This window comes from Eumetopias jubatus, unplaced genomic scaffold, assembly GCF_037043125.1.
Source record: "Eumetopias jubatus isolate StellerSeaLion01/CBP00866 unplaced genomic scaffold, mEumJub1_p1.0 scaffold_10, whole genome shotgun sequence".
Taxonomy (NCBI): Eukaryota; Metazoa; Chordata; class Mammalia; order Carnivora; family Otariidae; genus Eumetopias; species Eumetopias jubatus.
This window is the reverse complement of record NW_028274816.1, coordinates 118,909,767-118,937,181: the sequence shown is the minus strand read 5'-3', so window position 1 is coordinate 118,937,181 and position 27,415 is coordinate 118,909,767. Positions and strand designations below refer to the sequence as shown.

Here is a 27,415-nt window from a genome sequence, read left to right as displayed (position 1 = left end):
CTTTTAGAAATCACTACTGATATATATTCTAGACTTTTTCTTTATACTCTGATATGTGGGTGTATGAATGCATACATAATCATATATAAATATATAAGTTTTCAAAAAATTTTTATTTATTTATTTGAGAGAGAGAGCACGCAAATGGGGGGAGGAGCAGAGGGAGAGGAACAAGCAGACTCCATGCTCAGCGGGGAGCCTGATATGGGGACTTGATCCCATGACCCGGAGATCATGACCTGAGCCAAAATCAAGAGTTGGATGCTTAACTGACTGAGCCACCCAGGTGCCCCATAAACGTGTAGTTTTATTTTGTTTTTGGCGTATACAGGATTATCTTAGGTTGAACCACATGAAAATGCATATTCAACAATTTTTTTTTTAACCTACAAAAAAAGGGCCCTTTCTTTTTGTTCAACCTAATGCTACAAATACTGTTACTACTTTTGTTTTTCACCTATGTCTTCAGGACCTTTCTATTTTACTACTTTTGGACCTACCAACAACAGCATTTTTTTTTTAAGATTTTATTTATTTTTATTTAGAGAGCAAAAGAGAGAATTCAAGCAGGAGGAGGGGCAGAGGGAAAGAGAGAGAGAGAGAGAATCCCAAGCAGACTCCATGCCCGACATGGGGCTCAAGATCATGACCTGAGCCGAAATCAAGAGTCAGTCACCCCGGTGCCCCAAATGACAGCATTCTTAAAGGGAGAAGGTGCCAGTTTTCTCCTTCCCTGTTAATACTACTCTTATTTCCATTTTTCTCTTTTTTCTTGAAGGCAGCAGAGGAAGTTGGATATCCAGTAATGATCAAGGCTTCAGAAGGAGGAGGAGGGAAAGGAATCAGAAAAGTCAACAATGCAGATGACTTCCCTAACCTTTTCAGACAGGTAGAATACAAGTTGTTTTTGTTTGTTTGAATTTACATGTATATCAGAGCTATATCAGAGATACATGATTTAACTCACACTATATATATAAACTGTTATGTTGTATACCAAAAACTAATATAATGTTGTACATCAATTATACCTCAATAAAATAAAAGGTAATAAGTCATAATATAATTTGGATATCCAGAAAATATTTAATTTTGTCTATAAGTACTCTAGTCTTTCTCTCTACCTCTTACCTGCTTATTAGCAATGTCCAGTTCAGTGTAAGGTTTTATTCACTAAGGTAACTCAAACAATAGTTATTCACTCTTATGTAGAAGTGCTCAGTTTCTCAGATAGCTTTTCCCTATATGGTGCATGTGGTTCCTAGGACATCATAGTGATAAGGAAGAGTGAAAATGCCTTTCTACCTTTTTGTGTCCCTCTTCTGCTGTCACTGTAAAGTATGCGGTTAACTCTTAATTCTGCATGCTCTTGGCTTGGCCAGACACAGGCTCTCTGATTGACTTTATCTTACTTTAGTTCACATTGGCTGAATCCTGAGTTTTTGCTGTGTGACCAACTACCTCGCCAGCTCTGCAGTCTACACCCTAGTCTGTGCTGCATGGCCACCACATGCAGACACCCTATGGCAGGTCCACATCCTATAACTGAGGATGGCTAGGAAAGCTAAACCTCAAATCTCTCAGAGGGTCTGTCTAACCCTCTGATTTGCAGCTGAGTCGTGTGGCCATACTACTAGTTAGTTGTGGAGGCCAAAAAAATGATCTCTTTTCAGAATCTTAGAGAGATAATTGGGAGAAAAAGTCTCTTCTTTCCTGCCCTGGAGCTACCCTCACATACTTGACTCACACTTTTTTTCTCCTACCAGAAAAAAGAAAATTGGGACACATTCTGGCCTTTCATTCTCCTAGCTTCCCACTGTTTTTATTTTTCCCAGCGTTTTTACTTTGCACAATCTTTTACTAGTGTCTCTAGCCACCTTCTATTTGCTCTCTCTCTTTTTTTTTAAACCATTCAACAGCAAACTAATAAAGGTGATAAAGATGTTGTTTTGCTGCACTGTCCTATTTTGAATATCAAAATTCAAATATTACCCTTCTTTTTCTTTATATTCCTTTTGTAGTTTACCTAATTTCATAGGTAGATCAATGCCTCATGGGGTCTAAAGAAAAGGTCTCTTGCTCTTAGAAGCAAAAGAAAAAGCCTGTTAATTTTTTAAAAATATAAGTCCTTTAGGTATTTCGAAACTACTTATTACTGTGGAATCAAATAGTTGAAGATTCTAGAACACTAGGAAGTTTTACATGAAAATCCTCAAGTTCCAATAATGATTAACTAAATAACAAACCAATCCTCCCATTGAGAACAAACTGGAAAAGCTGGACAAAATTTTTTTTAAAAATCTATTTTAAGGCATTAGACACCTTTCAAGACAATAAAGAGTTATGGGGCGAAGGTATAAGAGAAGAAGGAAACCTGAGGAGGTGGCATTTGAGGCCACTTTTTCCCTAGAGATATCTTCTGGTTTGAGAAGGAGTTAAAAAGCTGATTAGAGTTTTCAACAGTCTTACAAGACTAAAAGGACAAAACTTAGCCTTTAGAGTTTGCTAAGAAAACCTCGCACATTTTAGGTTGGGATCTTGAAGGAACTATACCTTAGGAGTAAAAATAAACTGGAAATAGACCAACCTTCACAGGGACTAAATCTCAGCTTCAAAATACTCAACCTTTGATTCATGCAAGGGGTTCTAGGATTGCTAGTGTCACTAGCCACCAGAAAGAAGCAAATATAATAACATCCAGAACCTCAAATTATTTCTATTTATTTTTCAAATGAAGTATCAAATAGCCATTTCAAAGTAAGCAAGCATATCAAATTACATGACTGAAAATCAAGAAAAATAAAAGTCAGTTTTAAAGGGACCCGCAGAGAATTTAGATAATGGATCTATCAGACAAGGATTTTAAAGTAACTATACTTAAGGTATTCAAGGAAATTAAAGACAAGAATTTGGCTGGAAAACTGGAAACTATAAAGAAGAAACAAATTCTAGAACTGAAAATACAGTAACTAAAAATAAGAAGTCAATAGAGGAGTTTAATAGCATATTAGGTGCAGTTGAAGAGAGAATTAGTGACTGGAAGATAGCTCAGAAGAAAATTCAGACCAAAGCATGAAGAGACAAAAGGATGAAAAATACAGAAAAGAGCATGTAAGAGATTATTTGCAAAGATGAACATGATAACTCCTCCCATCTCTCTATACAGACCCCTATGATTTTTGCCTCTCCTCCCATCAAGAAAGACTGTCTTTTTTCCTCACTCTTTGAAGTTTGGCTAACCCTGTGACTTGTTTTAGCCAAGAGAATGTAGCAGAAATGTATAAGTTCTGAAGTCTAAACCTCATTTCTGCCCTTGCCCTCTTGAATTGAACCTCATACTGACAAGTGAAGAAACCAGTCTAGCCTTTTGGAGAAAGAGAGGCTGCATGACATAGAGATGAGTTGTCCCAGCTGAGACTTCCTAGACCTACATGCTGACAGCATCACATTTGAGACGTGCAAGTGAGACCCTATTAGACCACCCAACCCCAGTCAAGTTGCCAGATGACTACAGCTGCATGAGTAGCTCCTGCCAAGATCAGCAGAACTACCCAACTGTGCCCCACTCAAATTGCTGTAAGCAATTAAAATAAAATGGTTGGTGTCCTAAGTTACTAAATTTTTGGTGGTTTGTTAGGCATCAGTGGGTAACTGCCACAGAAATTGATATCCCAAAGGTGTGATGCTGCCACAACAAAAAAGTAAAATATGTGCATTGGCTTTAAGACTGGCTCATAGGTGGAGACTGAAAAAATGATGAGATTGTTCATGAAGGCTGGAGGGATGATGAACAGACTGTTAGTGGAGGCTGGATAGGCTGTGAGGGAATTATTAGTAGAGTCTGATAAAAAAAGGTTAACACATGTTCTATAATGACGGAACAATTGTCTGAGGTAACTTGGAAGACAGAGAATGTATTTAATAAACTCATGGACCTAGTTAAGGAAATTTAGGAATTTTAAGGAAAATTAAGGAGATCTCTAGGCAAAGTGTTGAAAGCATCTGTTAAATCCTTCTGGTTACTTGATGCTAAGGAATTAGAGAGATGAGCTAATGAAGGTGTTTCAAGTTTATTGAGTTTGAAAATAGTTTCTCATTCCCAGTCTCTCCACCTGGTGAAAGATCTTCAAAATAAAAAGTGACCTTAGAGTAAAGGCCAAGTCAAGAGTACCTGTGAGATCATTTAAGGCCTCAGAAATATTTAAGACACCACTGGGTAGATTACCCTCTCAGTTAACAGGAAAGAGCTTCAAAGAATCTTAAAGGTGTTGTCCCACTGCAGCCTGATATGCCCAAAGTATAGAGCCATCTGTGCAAAAAAATTACAGATCTTTTGGGGCAGGGAGTAAATCTCCCAATGTGATTCATAGGAAACCCACAACATTTTCAAGAAGTTGTACTTACGATTACACCAAAGGATCCAAAAGGGACAGAGGTAGTTCAGACTTCGAAGAGGCTTCTGTGTCTCTTCAACTTTCTATAAACAGGAAACAGACTGAGAAAGCTATTCAGTTGTAAATATCAGTTATTTCCAATAAAAAAAGAGATTTGTCAGAGAACAGAGCTGGGAACCCAGAGGGCAGAGCTAAGAGCAGAGGACAGCCATGGATTAGGAAAATCACTCCCAGGGAACAGAACAAGGACCCTAACAAAATTTCACTGTCCCTAGAGTCAGGAAACCTGAGATGCAGAGTTGCTATGGAACAGTGACTGCTGTGTACTTCCCATCCTCTCTTCTTTGAACAGGAATATCTTTTACAGTTATCCTTTCCCCATCTCATCATTAAATGTTGGGGGTGTTGGGGCAGATAACTTGTCTTTTTAGTTCCCAGATCGTTGGATCAAGAGAAACTGTACCTGAGGACCTGCACCCAAGGAGTCTCATTCGCATCTGGACATGATTCATGAGAAAATGGACGTCAAGCCTGATGCCATGATTGGATGACTTTGGGGGTCTTGGGAGGGGGTGAGTCTATTTTGCATGTGGGAGGTATGTGAATTATTGTGGCCAGAGGGCGGACCATAGTAGATTGTTTGCAGAGATGGCCGCAATAACTCCTCCCATCCTTGTATGTATATCCTTTTGCAATGTGATTGCCTTTCCTCTCATCAAGAGGTGGCATCTCTTTTCCCACCCCTTGAGTCTTAGCTGGCCTTGTGGCTTGCTTAAATCATTAGAATGTGGCAAAAGTGGTGTCGTGTAAATTCTAGAGCCTAGAGCTTGTGAAGTCTTGCAGCTTCTGCCCTCACTTTCTTGGAACACTGCATTGAAGAAGCCTGAGCTAGCCCTATTGGAGGATGAGAGTCCACATGCTATAGAGATGAGCTGTTCCAGTCAAGGCTCCCTGGACCTACCAGTCGACAGTCAGCACAAGTCACCAGACATTTGAGTGAGACCATTCAGCCCCACTTGAACTACCAGATGATGATATACACACGAGTGACCCCAGGCAAGACCAGAAGAACTGCCCAGATGAGGACAGTATCATGAGCAAATAAAATGATTGATGTCCTAAGCAACCCACTGAGTCTTGGGGAGACTTTACATAGCAAAACAGCATAAAAGACATATGGGATATAGTGAAATGATCTAACATCTTAAGCTTTGAATCTCAGAGGAGAGAGAGAATGGAACAGAAGCAATATTTGATCACATCATGGAGCAGAAACAGTATTTGAAGAGATAACAGCTAAGAATTATCCTGAACTTATAAAAGATACCAAGCACAGATTTTAAAAAACAAAAAACTATGAGCCCCACAGGACAAACACAGAGAAAACCACATCTAAGATTACCAGAGTAACTCTGCTCCCTCGCTCCCCCTAAAAAAAGAGAGAAAGAGAAAATCTTAAAGCAGCTGTAAAAGGTTACTTTCAGAGGAGTAACAATATGTTGATAGCTGACATCTCAATAAAAGCAGTGGAAGCCAGAAAACGTTGGATCATCTTTATAAGAGCTACAAGAAAACCACTGCCAGTGTAGAACTCTATCTCCAGGGGCAGTGTGCCTCCACACTGAAGATCCAAGTGCTTTGACTACAACACACTGTCTGTGACAGAATGCGAACCGGGAAGGCACCTCGTCTGGAGCAGGGTGTACTTTTGGCTGTCTGCCGTTGATGGCCGTATTTCACCCTTTTGTGGGATTTGTGTGTGTGTCTTTTCAAACTATTTTGTTTTTCACTTTTGTAACACACTGGATGTTCCTGTGTTTCACAGCCACCAAGTAATATCGGTTATATAACTAAGAATGCAGGATCTTGAAAATAGATGAGGGCATGAGCTATGTTTTATTTATTTCTGTATTCCTACTAATTCACGTGGTCCCTGACACTTCTAGGCATCTGCCTGTTGAAATTGAAGCAGCTTATCAGGATAGAAAAAATGCTTACTACTTAAGAATTTGTTTTATTTCCTTTTCTAACATAGGTTCAAGCTGAAGTCCCTGGATCTCCTATATTTGTCATGAGACTAGCCAAACAATCTCGTCATCTGGAGGTACAGATTTTAGCAGATCAGTATGGCAATGCTATCTCTCTCTTTGGCCGTGACTGCTCTGTACAGCGCAGGCATCAGAAGATTATTGAGGAAGCACCTGCTGCCATCGCTACTCCAGCAGTATTTGAACATATGGAACAGGTGTGTATATGAAAAGCTGTAAGTTTTGTTTTCTTACACAGGATTACTACTCATTCAATTCATATACCAGTCTGAGAATACTGGAATTTCAAACAGTGGTTCTAGATAATTTATAAGATTATATCCTTTTCCTAAAGGAAAAATGATTCTACCGTTCTCCCTCTAAACATTTTGGGCTCTCAATTAGTTAACGCTTTTGAAAAAAATTATTTAGTATACTATTTTGAGTAGGGATAAAGAAAAGAAATGTTTGGGGATTTTTAATCTTACTGTTTAATATTTTTTTTCAGATTTTATTTATTTATTTGAGAGAGAGAAGGTTTGAGTAGGGGAAGGGGTAGAGAGAGGGACAGAGGGAGAAACAGCCTCCCCACTGAGCAAGATTCTGGGATCATGACCCGAGCCAAAGGCAGACACTCAATGGAATGAGCCACCCAGGTGCCCCTAGAGGGAGAGAATCTTAAGCAGACTCAGCACTGAGCACAGAACCCGACCTAGGGCTCTATCTCAGGACCCTGAGATCATGACCTGAACTGAAACCAAGAGTGGATGCTTAACTGACTGAGCCACCCTGGTGCCCCTGATTTTTTTTTTTTTTTAATAAGCTGATGATAATCAGGCAGTTCCATTTTTTTGAATCTTCAGATATATTTATTGAAATCCATTATCTCTTAAAAGGTGCTCTACGCATCTCTAAAGTTTATATATTCTGTATTTTTGTGTAGAAAAGAATCTCTCAGCAGTCTTGCACTTGTAGTTTAAGGGTCTGAACGTGGTCTTTTCTGGAATAGTGACTGAGTCATCTTATCGGAAATATGTTTTCCTTCTCTTTTCTCCTGAATTTCAAATAAGCTAAATATATGGTCATCTGTGTTGGAAGTTTAATTTATACATTGTGTGAATTTATCAAGAATCATTTCTTTACCTGCCATAAAAAAGAGACCTCCAAAATTCAGTGGCTTTAACAAGGTATAAATTCTCTTTCTCGTTCTCACCACTATTGCAAGATGAGTTGGTACCAGGGACCCAGGTTTATTGCTGTGCCATTCACTAGGAATGGGGTCAGCAAACTACACCTTGTTAGCCAAATCCAACCTGCCAACTTTGTAAATAAAAAGTTATTGCATCACAGCTATGCTAATTTATTTATGTCTGATCTGGCTGCTTTATTACTGCAATGCCGGAGTTGTGTGGTTGTGGCAGAAACTATATAGGCCACAAAGCTGAAAATAATTACTATCTGGTTCTTTAATGAAAGTGTTTGCCAACCCTTGCCCTAAGGTGTTACTATCTTCATGATTAAAGGTTCCTCACAAGATGAGGTTCGTGTTGTAGCTTGTGGGAGGAGGTGAGAAAGGACTAGGAGGGCAAGCATATAAAAATGTGATCCAGAAGTAACCCATATTACTTCTGTTCATATCCCATTGGGCAAAATTCAGTTACACAATCACACCTAGCTATAAGGGATGTTGGGAATTGTAGTCACTAACTGAGTGGCCATATACTCAGCTGAAATTCAGGAGATGCAATTACTAGATGAATGACACACAGAAAAATCACTGGAGGGCATTTAATAGTTTAATAGTCTGCCTCAGTCTGCTCCTCTGGCTACCCATTATCTTTTCACATTCCTTTTCTCACTTTCTTACTAACATACTTAGTCTTTCCCCAAAGAAGACAGCCTAAAGTCCCAACCAGTTACTACAGTCAGCTCAGAGTCCAGGATCTCTAGGTCATGTACATTTCTCTGCATTAAATGTTCATGTGGCTTTTCACAGGCCAGTGGCCTGAAATACAAGTTATCAACCCCTGGTCATTCCTCCCTCCAGCATCTACCCAAACAGCAATGGAATATGAACAGGATAACTCCCATTTGGAAAAAAGAAGAATGAAAAATATATAATAATCCTTGGTCCATAGCAGTTAGCAGATTCTTCCAGGCAGTAATTGTGATGATTTCATTTAGCCCTCTCGCTGCCTCTGGTTCTGCTCTCTGGTAGTAAATCCCCTGCCCATCGTCCCTGAAGGTTCCCTGCGAAGTTCTTCCTCATTGAGTTTTCTCTGTGATTGGGCTTTAGAGACTATGCCTTCTTTGGCAGAGCTGGTGCAAGAGTGGGGCCACAAATATTACTCTAGTTATCAATCACAGGCTTTTCAAGGCCAGGTTTATGGTATGTTTAGAAATACAATTCCTTCAAAACTTAGTTAAGTTTCTGGATTATTTGCTTACACCCAGCTTCAGGTAGGAGTTACCACATCCCAAAATTTCTAGATACATTAAATTTTCCTCTATTAGTGGATCTTTGATACTGGGTTGCTTCGGGGTGAGAATCTAACCTGGTTTTGAGGTACAAAAACAGTTAGTTTTTTCACATTCTGACTTTATCTTTTTCTTAGGGCTTTCTTAGTGTGTTGTCTGCCATCCAAGTTATTGTGGAAGACAATTTACTGAATGTTTTGTTATGCCTAACAATGAGGCCACAACCTTTTCTTTCCGTCTGCAGTATTTGATTCCTTGCTACCCACTACTCTGTTGCTAAGCTAGCATCCCATATTTTAATTTTTTTAAATAGTAGCATCCTACCTGCATTTTATAATTTCTTTTTTTTTTAAGATTTTATTTATTTATTTGACAGAGAGAGACACAACGAGAGAGGGAACACAAGCAAAGGGAGTGGGAGAGGGAGAAGCAGGCTTCCCGCAGAGCAGGAAGCCCAGTGTGGGGCTCGATCCCAGGACCCTGGGATCATGACCTGAGCCGAAGGCAGACGCTTCACGACTGAGCCACCCAGGCACCCCTGAATTTTATAATTTCTGTATTGATTAGTGTACAGGTTAAGCAGTTTAATAAAGAGATCCAAAAAATAAAATGACTTAGTTGAGGTAGAAGTTTATCTTTCCTTCCCATCAAAATCTGAGGTGAGCTCTCCAGGGTTGTAGGACAGTTCTGCTTCCTGAGGCCATCTTGCAATTCAGGTTCTTTCTGTTTTGTTCTGCCATTCTTAGTATGTTCTCAGCTGCATGGCAGAAACTGGCTTGAACTACTATGACTGTGTTCCAGTGCACAGAAGGAGAAAAGCCAGGAATAGAGGATAAGTAATTTCCTTTCCAAAACCTGATTCAGACCTTATGCATATTACTCACTAATGCTGATATTACTATGTCAAAACTTAGTCACTAGCTGCAAGAGAGGTTAGAAAATCTAGTCTCTAGCCATGTTTCTAGGAAGATTAGTAGGAATACTAAAAACCAAGGCACACTAAATAGTCTGCCATGGTGGCTTTTTTTTTTTTTTTTTTTTTTTTTGCCTGCATACACTTGTACTTGAGAGGGTTAAGTTGTCTGTGATCCCAAGTGAGAAACAGTTTTCCCCCAGCTCTGGATTGAGTTTGCCATCCATGTCTTAGAGGCCTTGTATAATAATCAGGGAGGGTGAAATTTACTCTTATGTGGCTGAAAGCCTTTGGTGGCTCTTAAAAACGGTGGATATTTGAGTCAGGAAGAGAGGGAGGGGCTACAGTGGTCCACCAGCTCGTCAAGGTTGAGATACTTACGTTGACTTATGTTTCTTTTAGTGTGCGGTGAAACTTGCCAAGATGGTTGGTTACGTGAGTGCTGGGACTGTGGAATACCTCTACAGCCAGGATGGAAGCTTCTACTTTCTGGAACTGAATCCTCGGCTGCAGGTGGAACACCCTTGTACAGAGATGGTGGCTGATGTCAACCTCCCTGCAGCACAACTCCAGGTGAATCACCTTGATCTTAGCTGAGCAAGTTGCCTGCAGGAGTTTGAAAGTCCGAGATGCCCGAGGAACGGGTTTAACCAGTGTCTGATAAGAGAGAAGCACCTCCTATCTGAGTCTCATCTCATGTTCATCTCGTGCTGTATGGGTTGTGATGTGTGGGTTGGTTTTAGATTTTTTTTTTTTAAGATTTTATTTATTTGTGAGAGAGAGAATGAGAGACAGAGAGCATGAGAGGGAGTAGGGTCAGAGGGAGAAGCAGACTCCCTGCTGAGCAGGGAGCCCGATGCGGGACTTGATCCCGGGACTCCAGGATCATGACCTGAGCCGAAGGCAGTCGCTTAACCAACTGAGCCACCCAGGTGCCCTGTGGGTTGGTTTTACTGATGTGGTACAAATCTAGTAATACTATCATGTTTTTTAAGCCAGACACGTCTGATAGAAACTGTTACATTTTAGAAAGAAATTTTTAAAATAATATGCTTTTTAATTTTTTTTAAGATTTCATTTACTTATTTGACAGAGAGAGAGACAGTGAGAGAGGGAACATAAGCAGGGGGAGTGAGGGAGGGAGAAGCAGGCTTCCCGCTGAGCAGAGAGCCTGATGTGGGGCTCGATCCCAGGATTCTGGGATCATGACCTGAGCCGAAGGCAGACGCTTAATGACTGACTGAGCCACCCAGGCGCCTCTAAAATAATATGCTTTATTCAATTAATTTAATTGTAAAAAACTTTACAACTTTGTCCTCTACTCCTTTTTTTACTCGTGTTCTGTAATGAAGCAATTCCACATCAGGGTGGTGGTGGAAGTTTTTCCTGGCAAGACACTGGTAGCACTTGTTTATTTTTGTAATGTTTAAAGTGCTAGTTGTCAATCTTGTTTTCTCCATTTGGCCCAGGAAACAAATGTTTTGGGAAACAGTAATGGCTAATGGTGAGGTTTGATATTATTTGTATTTAACATGTCTTTACCCACAATGGGAGGTCCTTCTGTATTCCCATGAAGTACCAAAGATTTATTTACTTTCTAAGTGGTTTGTGGGAATAATTATGACACAGTTAGGACTTTTTAGCTGTCTGAACTTCTTGGATAGTCACTTACACTGAGTCTTCCCTTCTGTATTTTAATCCTGCTCCCTTAATGGAGAAATGTCAGTAGACACACACACAACTAGGGTTACTTATTTGATTGTTGTAGAATACAGGCTACAATAGAACATTTTAGGTGGTGGCTTACTAAAATGAAAAATCTTATATACCTATATCTGATAGCCTCCACATTTTAAGGAAAGTACCCGTGAAAAATGAGTGATGTTTTTCCTTTCAGATTGCCATGGGGATCCCTCTATACAGAATCAAGGATATTCGTATGATGTATGGGGTATCTCCTTGGGGAGATGCTCCCATTGATTTTGAGAATTCTGCTCATGTTCCTTGTCCAAGGGGCCATGTTATTGCTGCTCGGATCACCAGTGAAAATCCAGATGAGGTAAACCCATCACTTAAAAGGTTTATACTTTTTTTTTCTTGTGAACTTTAATATCAATATGGTATCTGGAGGCCTGCTTCTGCAATAATCTTGGGACTTCCTCTGGAGAGGGAAATTTATAGAAGTCTCATCAGAGCAGACAAATAGGTGATCACTGCTCCGTTGACCATTTAATCCAACTTTAGTCATTATAGAGTCCTCATTGGGTCTGTAGCATTGAATGTTGGCCCTTAAGCCTTTCTGATTTTTGTGCATCATTTCTGCTTCCCTATGTGATTTAACACAGAGCCAAAACAATGAACATATAAATGTTCTCTTCCTTAGAAATATAATATGGTTTCTCATATTCTTCATTCTCTAACAGGGTTTTAAGCCCAGCTCAGGAACAGTTCAGGAACTGAATTTCCGTAGCAATAAGAACGTTTGGGGTTATTTCAGTGTTGCTGCTGCAGGGGGCCTTCATGAATTTGCTGATTCTCAGTTTGGTCACTGCTTCTCCTGGGGAGAAAACAGAGAGGAAGCAATTTCGTGAGTATAATAACATTTGATTGCATTTAAAAAAATAAATTTGTGCTAATCTTCAGTGAAAGTGTGAGCTTGGGAATGGGAATCATTTATCTGCTACAAAGGTACTGATACACACAATGTTTTGGAAGAAATGTATCTTTAATTACTTGCATTCATGTTGTGTTAAATTATGCAGTGTTTGGCAGATGGTTTTCTGTTCTGAGTCTTTTCAAGTATTTTTACTTTCACATATTTTTGATAAATTTATAAAATTGATTGCTTTAAAGAAATAATATTTTTCCATAGAAACAGTATTGTTTTGTGGGGGCAGGTAGATTCTTTTTTTTTCTTTAAATTTTTTATTCTTATGTTAATCACCATACATTACATCATTAGTTTTTGATACAGTGTTCCATGATTCATTTTTTCTGCATAACACCCAGTGCTCTATGCAGAATATGCCCTCTTTAATACCCATCACCAGGCTAACCCATTCCCCCACACCCCTCCCCTCTAGAACCCTCAGTTTGTTTCTCAGAGTCCATTGTCTCTCATGGTTCGTCTCCCCCTCCAATTTACCCCCCTTCATTCTTCCCCTCCTGCTATCTTCTTTTTTCTTTTTTCTTAACATATATTGCATTGTTTGTTTCAGAGGTACAGATCTGTGATTCAGCAGTCTTGCACAATTCACAGCGCTCACCATAGCACATACCCTCCCCAATGTCTATCACCCAGCCACCCCATCCCTCCCACCCCCCACCACTCCAGCAACCCTCAGTTTATTTCCTGAGATTAAGAATTCCTTATATCAGTGAGGTCATATGATACATGTCTTTCTCTTATTGACTTATTTCACTCAGCATGACACCCTCCAGTTCTATCCACGTCGTTGCAAATGGCAAGATCTCATTCCTTTTTATGGCTGCATAATATTCCATTGTGTATATATACCACATCTTCTTTATCCATTCATCTGTCGATGGACATCTTGGCTCTTTCCACAGTTTGGCTATTGTGGACATTGCTGCTATAAACATCGGGGTACACGTACCCCTTCGGATCTCTACATTTGTATCTTTGGGGTAAATACCCACTAGTGCAATTGCTGGATCGTATGGTAGCTCTATTTTCAACTGTTTGAGGAACCTCCATACTGTTTTCCAGAGTGGTTGCACCAGCTTGCATTCCCACCAACAGTGTAGGAGGGGTCCCCTTTCTCCACATCCCCGCCAACATCTGTCATTTCCTGACTTGTTAATTTTCGCCATTCTGACGGGTGTGAGGTGGTATCTCATTGAGGTTTTGATTTGGATTTCCCTGATGCCGAGCGATGTTGAGCACTTTTTCATGTGTCTGTTGGCCATTTGGATGTCTTCTTTGGAAAAATGTCTGTTCATGTCTTCTGCCCATTTCTTGATCGGATTATTTGTTCTTTGGGTGTTGAGTTTGATAAATTCTTTATAGATTTTGGACACTAGCCCTTTATCTGATATGTCATCTGAAAGTATTTTCTCCCATTCTGTCAGTTGACTTTTGGTTTTGTGGACTGTTTCTTTTGGTGTGCAAAAGCTTTTTATCTTGATGAAATCCCAGTAGTTCATTTTTGCCCTTGCTTCCCTTGCCTTTGGCAATGTTTCTAGGAAGAAATTGCTGCGGCTGAGGTCGAAGAGGTTGCTGCCTGTGTTCTCCTTTAGGATTTTGATGGACTCCTGTCTCACATTTAGGTCTTTCAACCATTTGGAGTCTATTTTTGTGTGTGGTGTAAGGAAATGGTCCAGTTTCATTCTTCTGCATGTGGCTGTCCAATTTTCCCAACACCATTTGTTGAAGAGACTTTTTGCCATTGAACATTCTTTCCTGCTTTGTCAAAGATTAGTTGACCATAGAGTTGAGGGTCCATTTCTGGGCTCTCTATTCTGTTCCGTTGATCTGCGTGTCTGTTTTTGTGCCAGTACCATACTGTCTTGATGATGACAGCTTTGTAATAGAGCTGGAAGTCCGGAATTGTGATGCCGCCAGCTTTGCTTTTCTTTTTCAATATTCCTCTGGCTATTCGGGGTCTTTTCTGGTTCCATACAAATTTTAGGATTATTTGTTCCATTTCTTTGAAAAAGGTGGATGGTATTTTGATGGGGATTGCATTGAATGTGTAGATTGCTCTAGGTGGCATTGACATCTTCACAATGTTTGTTCTTCCAATCCATGAGCATGAAACGTTTTTCCATTTCCTTGTGTCTTCTTCAATTTCTTTCATGAGTATTTTATAGTTTTCTGAGTACAGATCCTTTGCCTCTTTGATTAGATTTATTCCTAGGTATCTTATGGTTTTGGGTGCAATTGTAAATGGGATCGACTCCTTCATTTGTCTCTCTTCTGTCTTGTTGTTGGTGTATAGGAATGCCACTGGTTTCTGTGCATTGATTTTATATCCTGCCACTTGACTGAATTCCTGTGTGAGTTCTAGCAGTTTTGGGGTGGAGTCTTTTGGGTTTTCCACATACAGTATCATATCATCTGTAAAGAGTGAGAGTTTGACTTCCTCTTTGCCGATTTGGATGCCTTTGATTTCTTTTTGTTGTCTGATTGCTGTGGCTAGGACTTCTAATACTATGTTGAATAGCAGTGGTGAGAGTGGACATCCCTGCCGCGTTCCTGACCTTAGGGGGAAAGCTCTCAGTTTTTCCCCATTGAGAATGATATTGGCTGTAGGTTTTTCATAGATGGTTTTTATGATATTGAGGTATGTACCCTCTATCCCTATACTCTGAAGAGTTTTGATCAAGAAAGCATGCTGTACTTTGTCAAATGCTTTTTCTGCATCTATTGAGAGGATCCTATGATTCTTGTTCTTTCTTTTGTTAATGTATTGTATCATGTTGATTGATTTACGGATGTTGAACCAACCTTGCAGCCCAGGGTTAAATCCCATATGGTCATGGTGAATAATCCTTTTAATGTACTGTTGGATCCTGTTGGCTAGTATTTTGGTGAGAATTTTTGCATCCATGTTCATCAAGGATATTGGTCTGTAATTCTCCTTTTTGATGGGGTCTTTGTTTGGTTTTGGGATCAAGGTAATGGTGGCCTCATAAAATGCATCTGGAAATTTTCCTTCCATTTCCATTTTTTGGAACAGTTTCAGGAGAATAGATAATTAATTCTTCTTGAAATGTCTGATAGAATTCCCCTGGGAAGCCATCTGGCCCTGGGCTTTTATTTGTTGGGAGATTTTTGGTGACTGCTTCAATTTCCTTAGTGGTTATAGGTCTGTTCGGGTTTTCTATTTCTTCCTGGTTGAATTTTAGTAGTTGATACATCTCTAGGAATGCCTCCATTTCTTCCAGGTTATCTAATTTTCTGGCATAGAGTTGCTCATAATATGCTCTTATAATTGTTTGTATTTCTTTGGTGTTGGTTGTGATCGCTCCTCTTTCATTCATGATTTTGTTCATTTGGGTCATTTCTCTTTTCTTTTTGATAAGTCTGGCCAGGGGTTTATCAGTCTTGTGAATTCTTTCAAAGAACCAGCTCCTAGTTTCGTTGATCTGTTCTACGGTTCTTTTGGTTTCTATTTCATTGATTTCTGCTCTGATCTTTATTATTTCTCTTTTCCTGCTGGGTTTAGGCTTTATTTGCTGTTTTTTCTCTAGCTCCTTTAGGTGTAGGGTTAGGTTGTGTATTTGAGACGTTTCTTGTTTCTTGAGAAAGGCTTGTATTGCTATATACTTTCCTCTCAGGACTGCCTTTGCTGTATCCCAAAGATTTTGAACAGTTATGTTTTCATTTTCATTGGTTTCCATGAAGTTTTTTAATTCTTCTTTAATTTCCTGGTTGACCCATTCATTCTTTAGTAGGATGCTCTTTAGCCTCCATGCATTTGAGTTCTTTCCGACTTTCCTCTTGTGATTGAGTTCTAGTTTCAAAGCATTGTGGTCTGAAAATATGCAGGGAATAATCCCAGTCTTTTGGTACCGGTTGAGACCTGATTTGTGACCTAGGATGTGATCTATTCTGGAGAATGTTCCATGGGCACTAGAGAAGAATGTGTATGCCGTTGCTTTGGGATGGAATGTTGTGAATATGTCTGTGAAGTCCATTTGGACCAGTGTGTCATTTAAAGTCTTTATTTCCTTGTTGATCTTTTACTTAGATGATCTGTCCATTTCAATCAGGGGGTGTTAAAGTCCCCCACTATTATTGTATTGTTGTCAATGTGTTTCTTTGCTTTTGTTATTAATTGCCTTATATAATTGGCTGCTCCCATGTTTGGGGCATAGATATTTAGAATTGTTAGATCTTCTTGTTGGATAGACCCTTTCAGTGGGATATAGTGTCCTTCCTCATCTCTTACTACAGTCTTTGATTTAAAATCTAATTTGTCTGATATAAGGATTGGCACCCCAGCTTTCTTTTGGTGTCCATTAGCATGGTAAATGGTTTTCCACCCCCTCACTTTCAATGTGGGGGTGTCTTTGGGTCTAAAATGAGTCTCTTGCAGACAGCATATCGATGGGTCTTGTTTTTTAATCCAATCTGATACCCTGTGTCTTTTGATTGGGGCATTTAGCCCATTTACATTTAGGGTAACTATTGAAAGATAGGAAGTTAGTGCCATTGTATTGCCTGTAAGGTGACTGTTACTGTATGTTGTCCGTGTTCCTTTCTGGTCTATGCTGCTTTTAGGCTCTCTCTTTGCTTAGAGGACCCCTTTCAATATTTCTTGTAGGGCTGGTTTCGTGTTTGCAAATTCCTTTAGTTTTTTTTTGTCCTGGAAGGTTTTTATCTCTCCTTCAATTTTCAATGAGAGCCTAGCTGGATATAGTATATATAGTATTCTTGGCTGCATATTTTTCTCGTTTAGTGCTCTGAAGATATCATGCCAGTCCTTTCTGGCCTGCCAGGTCTCTGTGGATAGGTCTGTTACCAGTCTAATGTTTCTACCTTTATAGGTTACATATCTCTTCTCCCGAGCTGCTTTCAGGATTTTCTCTGTCTCTGAGACTCATAAGTTTTACTATTAGATATTGGGGTGTTGACCTATTTTTATTGATTTTGAGAGGGGTTCTCTGTGCCTCCTGGATTTTGATGCCTGTTTCCTTCCCAACATTAGGGAAGTTCTCTGCTATAATTTGCTCCAATATACCTTCTGCCCCTCTCTCTCTTTCTTCTTCTTCTGGGATCCCAATTATTCTAATGTTTCATCTTATCATATCACTTATGTCTTGAATTTTGCCCTCATGATCCAGTAGTTGTTTATCTCTCTTTTTCTCAGCTTCTTTATTTTTCATCATTTGGTCTTCTATATCACTAATTCTGTCTTCTGCCTCATTTATCCTAGCAGTTAGTGCCCCCATTTTTGATTGCACCTCATCAATAGCCTTTTTGATTTCGACTTGGTTAGATTTTAGTTCTTTTATTTCTCCAGAAAGGGTTTCTCTAATAACTTCCATGCTTTTTTCAAGCCCAGCTAGTGTCGTTAAAATCATGATTCTGAACTCTAGGTCCGACATTGTACTAATGTCTGTATTGAGTAGGTCCGTGGCAGATGGTACTACCTCTTGTTCTTTTTGTTGAGGTGATTTTTTTCATCTTGTCATTTTGTCCAGAGGAGAATAGATGAATGAGAGAACAAAATGCTAACAGGTTAACAATGTCCCCAGAAAATATACTCTAAACAAATCAGAAAAAAACCTGAAACCAGGGGAAAAGAAAGGGAAAGCAAGAAAAAAGAAAGAAAAAAAAAAAAGAAAAAGAAAAAGAAAGAAACAAAAACAGAACAAAACAACAAAACCAGAATATGATCAAATATGATCAGGCTGGTGCATAGATTGGTGCCACACACTAGATTTTGGGTGTATTTTGGTCTGTTAGAAGAAAGTGCCTCCTAAAATTTTAAAGAAATAAAGACTTAAATATGTAGAAAATAAGGGTTGAGGGCGCCTGGGTGGCTCAGTTGGTTAAGCGACTGCCTTCGGCTCAGGTCATGATCCTGGAGTCCCGGGATCGAGTCCCACATCGGGCTTCCTGCTCAGCAGGGAGTCTGCTTCTCCCTCTGACCCTTTTCCCTCTCGTGCTTTCTATCTCTCATTCTCTCTCTCTCTCAAATAAATAAGTAAAAATCTTTAAAAAAAAATAGAAAATAAGGGTTGATATGATGAAGGGATGGAATATGACTGTAAAGATGAAAATTATTAAAAAATTTTAAAAAGGAATTGATAAGAAGGTGTTTGAAAAAATAAAGAAGAGAATTAAAAAGAAAAAGAAAGAAAGGAAAAAAAAAGGAGAGAATGTGATCAGGCAGGAGACTAGAACAAAGCCATACACTAGAGATTTAGGGTATATTTTGATATGTTAGAAGAAACTGTCAAAATTTTAAAGAGAGTACAACTTATATATATATGCCAAAAATAAGGGTAACTACTGTGAAGGGATAGAATATGACTCTAAAAATGAAAAATAAAAAAAATTTTTTTAAAAAGGATTGATCAGATGTTGGTTGAAAAAGGGAAAAAGAGAAATTCAAAAAAAAAAAGTTAAAAAAAATTAACTTTGAAAGACTAATGAATCATGGTAAAAAAGCCATGAATTCTATGTGCAATATTCCCCTAGCACTGGAGTTCTTCTGTTCTCATTGATCAGTAAACTTGGTTTTGGCTGGCTGTTCGTGCTGATCTTCTGGGGGAGGGGCCTCTTGCCGTGGTTCCCAGATGTCTTTGCTGGAGGCGGAATTGCCCTGTCCTTGCCCGCCCCAGCTAAGCAATCTGCTCGGGTTTGCTCTCGGGAGCTTTTGTTCCCTGCAAGCTCTCGGTACAGCTTTGGAGGACGAGAGTGAAAATGGTGGCCTTCCAATCTCTGCCCGGAGGAGCCAAGAACTTGGGGCCCCGCTCCTCAGTGCGCCCCCAGAGAAAAGCAGTCACTCCCGTCTCCCCAGTCTCCGGTCGCACTCCGTGCTCACTTGGCCTGTGACCGAGTGTTTCTATCTCTGGCACATGACACCATGTGGAGTCTCCAAACCCAGCAAGCAGATCCCTGCGGTGCGCTCGTGCGCCGCTCCTTCCGGGGGAGGAAGGGGAGTCTCCCCAGCTCTGCCGCTTGTTGGGTCCGTGCTGGAGGAGCAGTGGCCCAACTGTACCATGGTCACGGTTTATGGCAGCCCCGAGCTGAGAGCCCATACTTCGGCTCCATCTCTGCAGCCGGCTTCCCTGCTCTGATACCCAGGAGCTCTGCCGCACTCAGGCACCCCTGGTCTTTTTGTGACCCCAAGGGTCCTGAGACCACACTGTCCAGCGAGGGTTCCACCCTCTGCTTAGCCACTGGAGCGACATCCCTCCGCGGAGTCGACTTCTAAAAGTTCCGATTTTGTGCTCCGCGGCTCTACACTTGCCAGAAGCGGCCAACAGAGGCCCCGTCCCTCGCCGTCTATCCTCCCGAATATCACCTCGGATTCACTTCTCCAAACGTCCTACCTTCCAGAAAGTGGTCGCTTTTCTGTTCAGAGAGTTGTTGCTATTCTTTTCTTCGATCTCTTGTTGAGTTCGTAGGTGTTCAGAATGGTTTGATCCCTATTCAGCTGAATTCCTGAGACCAGACGAAATCCAGGTCTCCTACTCTTCCGCCATCTTGCTCCCTCCCCCGGGGAGGTAGATTCTTGACCAAGAGCTTAGCAGGGTATAAAATCATAGATAAGATCTGCTATTTGTTATCAAAATAAAGGTATGGTTGTAAATGTCCTACAGCCATTTAAAATAATAAAGTTAAGCTGCTTGTTACATGAAAACGACATAAGGGAACTGTTCACATTGTTTACATAAGAGTCGTCAGCATACTATGAAATATACACACAGTTTGTACACATATAACTGCTATATCGTGTTATTAATATTCTTTTAAACATAAATATTGAATATTAATTTTTATTTTATTTATCTTAATTAAACATAAAATATTAAAAGAAATTCTGCTTGCCTGAAAAGTAGGGCTCTCAGGAGGTAATTTTATACTTCAGATATTTTAGAATATCTATCAAAAATTGAACTAGTGCTTTCTATTTTTTGTCTCCTTTCTTTTTTTAAAGATTTTATTTATTTATTTATTTTACAGATTTTATTTATGTATATGACAGAGAGAGACACAGCGAGAGAGGGAACACAAGCAGGGGGAGTGGGAGAGTGAGAAGCAGGCTTCCTGCCGAGCAGGGAGCTCAATGCGGGGCTCATTCCCAGGACCCTGGGATCATGACCTGAGCCGAAGGCAGACGCTTAACGATTCAGCCACCCAGGCACCCCAAGATTTTATTTATTTATTTATCAGAGAGAGATCGCGAGCACAAGCATGGGGAGTGGCAGACGGCGGGAGAGATTTATTTATTTGACAGAGAGGGAGAGACAGTGAGAGAGGGAACACAAGCAGGGGGAGTGGGAGAGGGAGAAGCAGGCTTCCCGCGGAGCAGGGAGACCAAGGCGGGGCTTGATCCCAGGACCCCGGGATCATGACCTGAGCTGAAGGCAGACGTTTAATGACTGAGCCACCCAGGCACCCCAATAAAATCTTTTTTTAAAAAAATGGGATGATAATGACAACACTGGTTTTATACTCCACTTGGCAAAAGTTAACTGAAGCTTTGTGTGGCTGATGCTTAGAGGAAACATGAACTCTCTTGTTCATCCAGCCCCCACCCATTCTGCCTCACTCATTTACATTCCCAGAGGGGCGTCTGTTGGCATTTAGATGTACAGTCCTAATTAAGGAGACTGCTGAGTATTTCCTATAGGCCACATCCTCTAATCTGGTTTAGAAGCCTTGCTCCTTACCTTCAGATCTAATCTGTACATTCCTCTGCAGTGTAAAGCTAACTAGGGTTAACTTTTAGCATATAAAAAGTATGGTTTCAGGGGTGCCTGGGCGGCTCAGTTAGTTGAGTGTCTGACTCTTGGTTTCAGCTCAGGTCATGATCTCAGGGTCTTGGGATCAAGCCCCGTGTCACTCAGTGTGCTTGGCGGGGAGTCTGCTTGAGATTCCTTCCCTCTCCCTCCCCCTCTGTTCCCCCCCCCCCACCTTCCCACACGTGCACACACTTGAGTACACGCTCTGTCTCACTAGGGTGAATAAATAAATCAAATCTTTAAAAAATATATATGGTCTCTATAATAAGCTTGCTTTTTTTTTTTAAAAAAAAAAACCCAATGTATTTATTTAATATATTTGTCACAAGGGCTCAACCAGAGACTTAATTTAAAAAACAGAAACAAAACAAAAATGATACCACAGCTTAAGATACAGAGTCCTAGACAGAAATGAAGAGAAAGCCTATCTAAGGAGAAAATAAAAAGACAACACAGAGAGGCTGGACAGTCAGGGATCTTGGCTGGAGACCTGCTTCGAGTAGGTTTCTTGCAGATACTTCTTAAAGGCTGTGGGGTTTTTCCAGAGCTCGGCAGCATGCGTGTTCAAAGGACTATCAATGTTTGGTTCTCCTAGCAGGCTCTGGATGGACAGCAGGATGGTCCTGACACCATACAGGGCAGACCACTTGTCCTTCAGGATGTCCAGGCAGATATTTCCCTGGGTGTCCACGTTGGGGTGGTGGCAGGGTGTGAGGAACTTCACCGTGGGCGCGTTGTAAGGGTAGCCACTGGGGAACTCCAGCGAGAGCTTATACCTCAGGTCTTCATAAACTGTGCCTGCTGCCCCATGGATGGTCCCCACCCATTTGAAAAGGTTGTTGGATTCAGGGAAGGTAGAGATACCTTTGTCACCAGACATCATGAGGGTCATCAGCTCCTGCTGTAGCCTCTTGCCCACGGGGCCCTGGGCGGCGCCCCCGCTGGGCTCGGCTCCTTTGCGGGCGGCGGCGACACTGGCGGCAGCTGGGTCGCGGTTCTGGGAGGCCATCCCGGGCGGTGCGGGGAGAGAGACAGGAACTCGGAGAGCACGACTGCAACTCAATAAGCTTGCTTCTTGACAACATGCCAGAAGTTCATTCTTCAACTCAGTTCATGTCTCCTCTCTGCATAACATTAGATCTATATTCTTCAGCTTGGTGTTCATATTCTTGTCCTCCAGAATAGCCTCAATCCCCATTTTCAGCATTATTTCCCATAATGCTGGTAATCCAAATACCACAAGAACAGGACTGTGTCTGCCTTGTTGCTGCTGTTTCCCCTGGACATAGTACATGCTCAATCAATATTTGTTCAATAAGGGACTTTGCCACTGGTTCCCGTCCTCATATCCTCTGCTTCAATCATAATGTTTCCTGAACATGACCCATGTTTTTGTTCCTCTTTCCCTTTGTTGCTATTTCCTCTGTCCATTTTTTTTTAAAGATTTTATTTATTTGACAGAGAGAAAGAGAGCACAAGTAGGCAGAATGGCAGGCAGAGGGAGAGGGAGAAGCAGGCTCTCCACGGAGCAGGGAGTCAGACGTGGGGCTCGATCCCAGGACGCCGGAATCATAACCTGAGCTGAAGGCAGACGCTTAACCAACTGAGCCGCCCAGGCACCCCTGTCCATTCTTTCATTCAGTACATTCATCAGATATTTTTTAGTATCTGTGATGGCAATATAAGGTGGACCCAGATAGAGTCTGTGTCTTAATGGAATATTATAGTCCACAGGAAGATAGGCAGTAACTGACAAAACTCAATGTAACAAATTTTGTTTATGATAGTGGGGTTACATAAACGTGTACAGGAACATATAGCTGAATCAGTGGATTCAGTCTAGAGAGGGTCAGGGAAGGTTTCCCAGAAGGAAGTGACATCTAGACTGACAGCTGAGAAGCATATAGGAATAAGCCAGGCCAAGAGGGTGTGGAGAGGGCAATAGAGGTGAGAAACAGAATAATGTTCTAGCTGAGGGAATACCTGGACCATTGGAATGATATTCCTTTTTTTTTTTAGATTTTATTTATTTATTTGAGAGGGAGAGACAGAGATAGCAAGAAGAGAGCATGAACGGGAAGGAGAGGGAGAAGCGGGCTCCCAGCCGAGCAGGGAGCCCGATGCGGGGCTCGATCCCAGGACCCTGGGATCATGACCTGAGCCGAAAACAGACACTTAACTGACTGAGCCACCCAGGCATCCCTGGAATGATATTCCTGTCATAGTCATAATCCCACCTATATTTTTTTCCCATGTTAGATTCCACATTCTTCATGAAACCGTAGGGAGGCTCTCCCTTCCTAAAACTACTCCAGCACTTTGCTTATATCTCTACTGACATTTATGATATTCTGCCATATCTTTTGAAAGTGGTTATTGTATCTATATTCTCTTTCCCTTATGAGTCTAGTGTGTGTCTTGAGTCTGTGAGGTGCCTAATTAAATATTTGTGGAGGGAAGGATGTGCCCTGTGGAAGATAGACACTGGGCAGAAATATACAGGAAAAAACTTATAGTATTTGAAATTTTGTTAAAATTAGATCATTTCACACGTAATTGGGAAATAACAAAAGTAATGAGCAATTCCTTCCACAGATGTCTAAAATGCAGCTTAAAAAAGCACTCTCACATGCAAGGTCAGGCCGATAACTGATTATACCCAGCCAGTTGCCTCAGTGTATGGGAACCTAATTAAGGTATCAGCGTTGGTCAAAATGTTACTGAACAGTATACTTAAATATATTTTATTATATGTAAAATATACTTTAATAAAATAACGTGTAAGGAGGGGAGAATTATACCCTAATCCTAGTTAGACAGGAATGATAGAAACCCAGTAAGTGAAAACTGAGAATGGTTTGCACATAATTCGTTCTGTACTCTATGTAATAAAATACCCATGATTTGCTTATGCTCTTATGGTAATATCAGTCAGAACTCCTAAGTTTACTGACTTACAGATTCTCCTGTCTGGAATGCACATGAATGAGCACACGTACATGTGCACCCTCATTTTTTTGTGGAACTGTCTCTCCCTTCCCTCCCACAACTCCAAAGGATTGAAATGATTTTTTTAAAATGATTGAAAAACATGAAATGTTTGCTGCTGAAACAGATCTGCTTCTGTTCTCCCAGAAACATGGTGGTGGCTTTGAAGGAGCTATCTATTCGGGGTGACTTTCGAACTACAGTTGAATACCTCATCAAATTGTTGGAGACTGAAAGCTTTCAGTTGAATAGAATTGACACTGGCTGGCTGGACAGACTGATAGCAGAGAAAGTACAGGTGTGTATTTCCCCATTTGCCAAACAGCTTTGGGGATCGGGTTTTTACAGAGTTGTGGTGTGATCAGTCCATGTCACTAGAGAAAATGTATTTGATTCTAATGTAAATGATGCTTGATCTACTTGGAAAAAATCTAGGAGTCAGTGTAATTTTAGCACCGGAGAGTCCTCATGCCTGTGTTACCTGGTCATTGTATGGGTTCTCATATTACTTCCTGTAGTGTATTTGAAGAGAGGCATCCAGAGATTGAAATACTTCTGTCCTCATTTGATGTTAAGTCAGCTTCAGATTACCAACTTTTACATCCGTCTACCAGGTGCTGATGAGAGGGGTCTCATTTAAATCAGCAGTTACCCCTTGTTTCTGAATCACTGGGCTATTCTAAATAAAATTTTGTATAAAATCATTAGACTCATCTAAATTATCTGAAGATCCAAATTTTGATTATATACCATTTTTCTTTGAGATTAACGGTAGCCAGATCCTTATACCTTTTTGATTTTATTTATGACAAAATCTTGTTTTTGAACTCCTCTTTGATGGGCTCAGTGGAAATCTTAGGGAGAGTAGAGAGAAATGTATTTTTTCATCTCAATTCAAATGAAGCCTTTATTCAAATTCTTATTTTTTTTTTTAAAGATGTATTCAGGGGCGCCTGGGTGGCTCAGTCATTAAGTGCCTGCCTTCAGCTCAGGGCATGATCCTAGGATCCTGGGATTGAGCCCCGCTTCAGACTCCCTGCTCAGTGGGGAGCCTGCTTTTCTCTCTTCTGCTCCCCTGCTTCTGTTCCCTCTCTCACTGTCTCTCTCTCTCTGTCAAATAAATAAAGAAAATCTTAATTAAAAAAAGATTTATTCATTTTAGAGAGAGCACAAGTGGGAGGGTCAGGGAGATGGAGAGAGAATCTCAAGCAGACTCCAGACTGAGCACGGAGCCCAATGTGGGGCGCAATCTCATGACCCTGAGATCATGACCTGAGCTGAAAGGAAGAGTCAGACACTTAACCGACTGTGCCACCCAGGTGCCCTTGCCTCTATTCAATTTCTAAAAATAAATATGTTTTTATCTCAAATATTAGTTGAATAATAAGGATGGAGATTCTCAATGCTAGCTGTTTCTTCAGAGCAAATTTGGACCTGATTTAAATTGAGGAGCCATGGTGCTAAGTGACCATGCTTTTGATCTGCCTTCTTTTTCTTTCTTTTAGGCAGAGCGACCTGACACCATGTTGGGAGTTGTATGTGGGGCTCTCCACGTAGCAGATGTCAGCCTACGGAATAGCATCTCTAACTTCCTTCACTCCTTAGAAAGGTAGGCTTTGTTTGTTATAGGCACGTTAACCAGTAGTCCTGGTTTGAAGATCCATTTATTCTTCTCTCTATTCCTGGAAGTTTGTGAGTGCTACCTGTTATTCAGTGATCACGGAGGTGGGGGAGGAAAAAGATGTGGGAGGGTTTTTTTTTTTTTTTAAGATTTATTTATTTATTTGAGAGAGAACAAGCCGGGTGTGGGGAGCAGAGAGAGGGAGAGAATCTCAAGCAGACTCCTGCTAAGTGCAGAGCCCATCTTGGGGCTCGATCTCACAACCCTGAGATCGTGACCTGAGCCTAAACCAAGAGTTGGACGCTCAACTGACAGCCATCCAGGTGCCCCAGAATGGGTTGCTTTTTAAAAACAAATCCAGCTAAAATAAGCATTCTGTCCTGTACAAGCATGAAATCTCTCTAACCCCCCGCCCAGTGATGAAAATCTGGTGTTTCTCTCTAGAATCAAACCCTGAATATTTCATATATTGCCTGCAGTACCTTTCAGAAATTCATAATTGAGGCTGATATTCAAGATGAGCTCATGAGTCTGGCAACTAGAGGATCAGACTATATGATGGGGCTAAACTAATTTCTAACTCTGGTTCTAGAGACTAAGCTCTGTCTTTGAGTCCCTGGAGGAATGGTCTGAGGGGCTAATCATTTTAAAGCACTTTAATCACAGGCACTTTATTTCCTTCTGTGTTGTTAGACTTATATAAGCTTTCTTTTAAGGTGTCTGAAAGGAAGAAACAAAGTTTTAAAAATTGAACTGAGATTGCACATTCAAGTCTTAACGATAAATATCTTTCATTGTGTTGCTTTCATGCACTAAAACCTTCAGCAGCTCACATTACCCTTGTGCATTAAATCTAAATCCCTCAATGTGACTTTCAACTCCCTATATACTTTGGCCCCTTTTTACCAGTCCAGTTTCACTTATATCTGTTCCTTACCATCTCTAATCTAGTTAAATGGATTCCCTACTAGTGTACAAATGTGTCACACGTAATCTCCTCTGCAAACTTCCCTCCACCTTTTTAATGTTAATTATTTTTATTGATTGATTGATTAAAGATTTTATTTATTTATTTGACAGAGAGAAAGAGCCCACAAGCAGTGGGAGAGGGAGAGGGAGAAGCAGGCTTCCTGCCGAGCAGGGAGCCCGATGTAGGGCTTGATCCCAGGCCCCTGGGATCATGACCTGAGCCGAAGGCAGATGCTCAATGACTGAGCCACTTAGGCGCCTCTGTTTTTAAAACTTGTATTTTGAAATAATTTGATTTAAAGAAGAGTGGCATGAATAGTACAAACAACTTCTCTATATTCTTTGTCCACATTGACCAGTTATTAACATCTTGCCTCACTTGCTTTATCACTCACTCCCTCTTTCTCTTGTCAAAAGTCTTTCTTGATAATGTTTCCCTCCTTGGCGATATCCTTCCCTTTCCCTTGAACCCAGCTATGGCCTATGACCTTTTTTTTTTTTCTTTTACTCTACCCCAAATGAAGTCCCAGTTGATAGCAATAGATGGGGGTTGATTTTACTGGGGCATTTCTCTTTT

General features: G+C 40.7%; 2 protein-coding genes across 9 annotated transcripts in view; one reads left to right on the top strand and one right to left on the bottom strand.

Annotated features, from left to right (window-relative positions):
- Window positions 1–27,415, top strand: part of ACACA (acetyl-CoA carboxylase alpha) — a 242,979-nt gene that overhangs the window by 61,269 nt on the left and 154,295 nt on the right. For all 6 annotated transcript variants that reach the window (XM_028109119.2, XM_028109115.2, XM_028109116.2 and 3 more), the window contains 7 exons: window positions 779–889; window positions 6,430–6,639; window positions 10,215–10,385; window positions 11,710–11,871; window positions 12,236–12,399; window positions 24,396–24,546; window positions 25,754–25,857. In XM_028109119.2, the coding sequence (XP_027964920.1) occupies window positions 779–889; window positions 6,430–6,639; window positions 10,215–10,385; window positions 11,710–11,871; window positions 12,236–12,399; window positions 24,396–24,546; window positions 25,754–25,857 (1,073 nt within the window). The remainder of the gene's footprint in view (window positions 1–778; window positions 890–6,429; window positions 6,640–10,214; window positions 10,386–11,709; window positions 11,872–12,235; window positions 12,400–24,395; window positions 24,547–25,753; window positions 25,858–27,415) is intronic.
- LOC114213810 (ubiquitin-conjugating enzyme E2 C-like) lies at window positions 21,726–22,307 on the bottom strand. 3 transcript variants are annotated; one of them, XM_028109123.1, is made up of 2 exons: window positions 21,985–22,307; window positions 21,726–21,912 (listed from the first exon to the last, which is right to left on the bottom strand). In XM_028109123.1, exons 1-2 carry the CDS (start codon window positions 22,267–22,269, stop codon window positions 21,730–21,732), a joined length of 468 nt encoding a protein of 155 aa, XP_027964924.1. In that variant the 5' UTR covers window positions 22,270–22,307; the 3' UTR covers window positions 21,726–21,729. The 3 variants fall into 3 exon arrangements, with proteins under 3 accessions (XP_027964924.1, XP_027964925.1, XP_027964923.1); XM_028109124.1 differs by having other exon boundaries at window positions 21,726–22,052; window positions 22,134–22,307; XM_028109122.2 differs by having other exon boundaries at window positions 21,726–22,284.

What these genes read in the sequence shown, in the direction of transcription:
- LOC114213810 (XM_028109122.2), bottom strand. Translation starts at nt 22,269, where the DNA reads ATGGCCTCCCAGAACCGCGACCCAGCTGCCGCCAGTGTCGCCGCCGCC.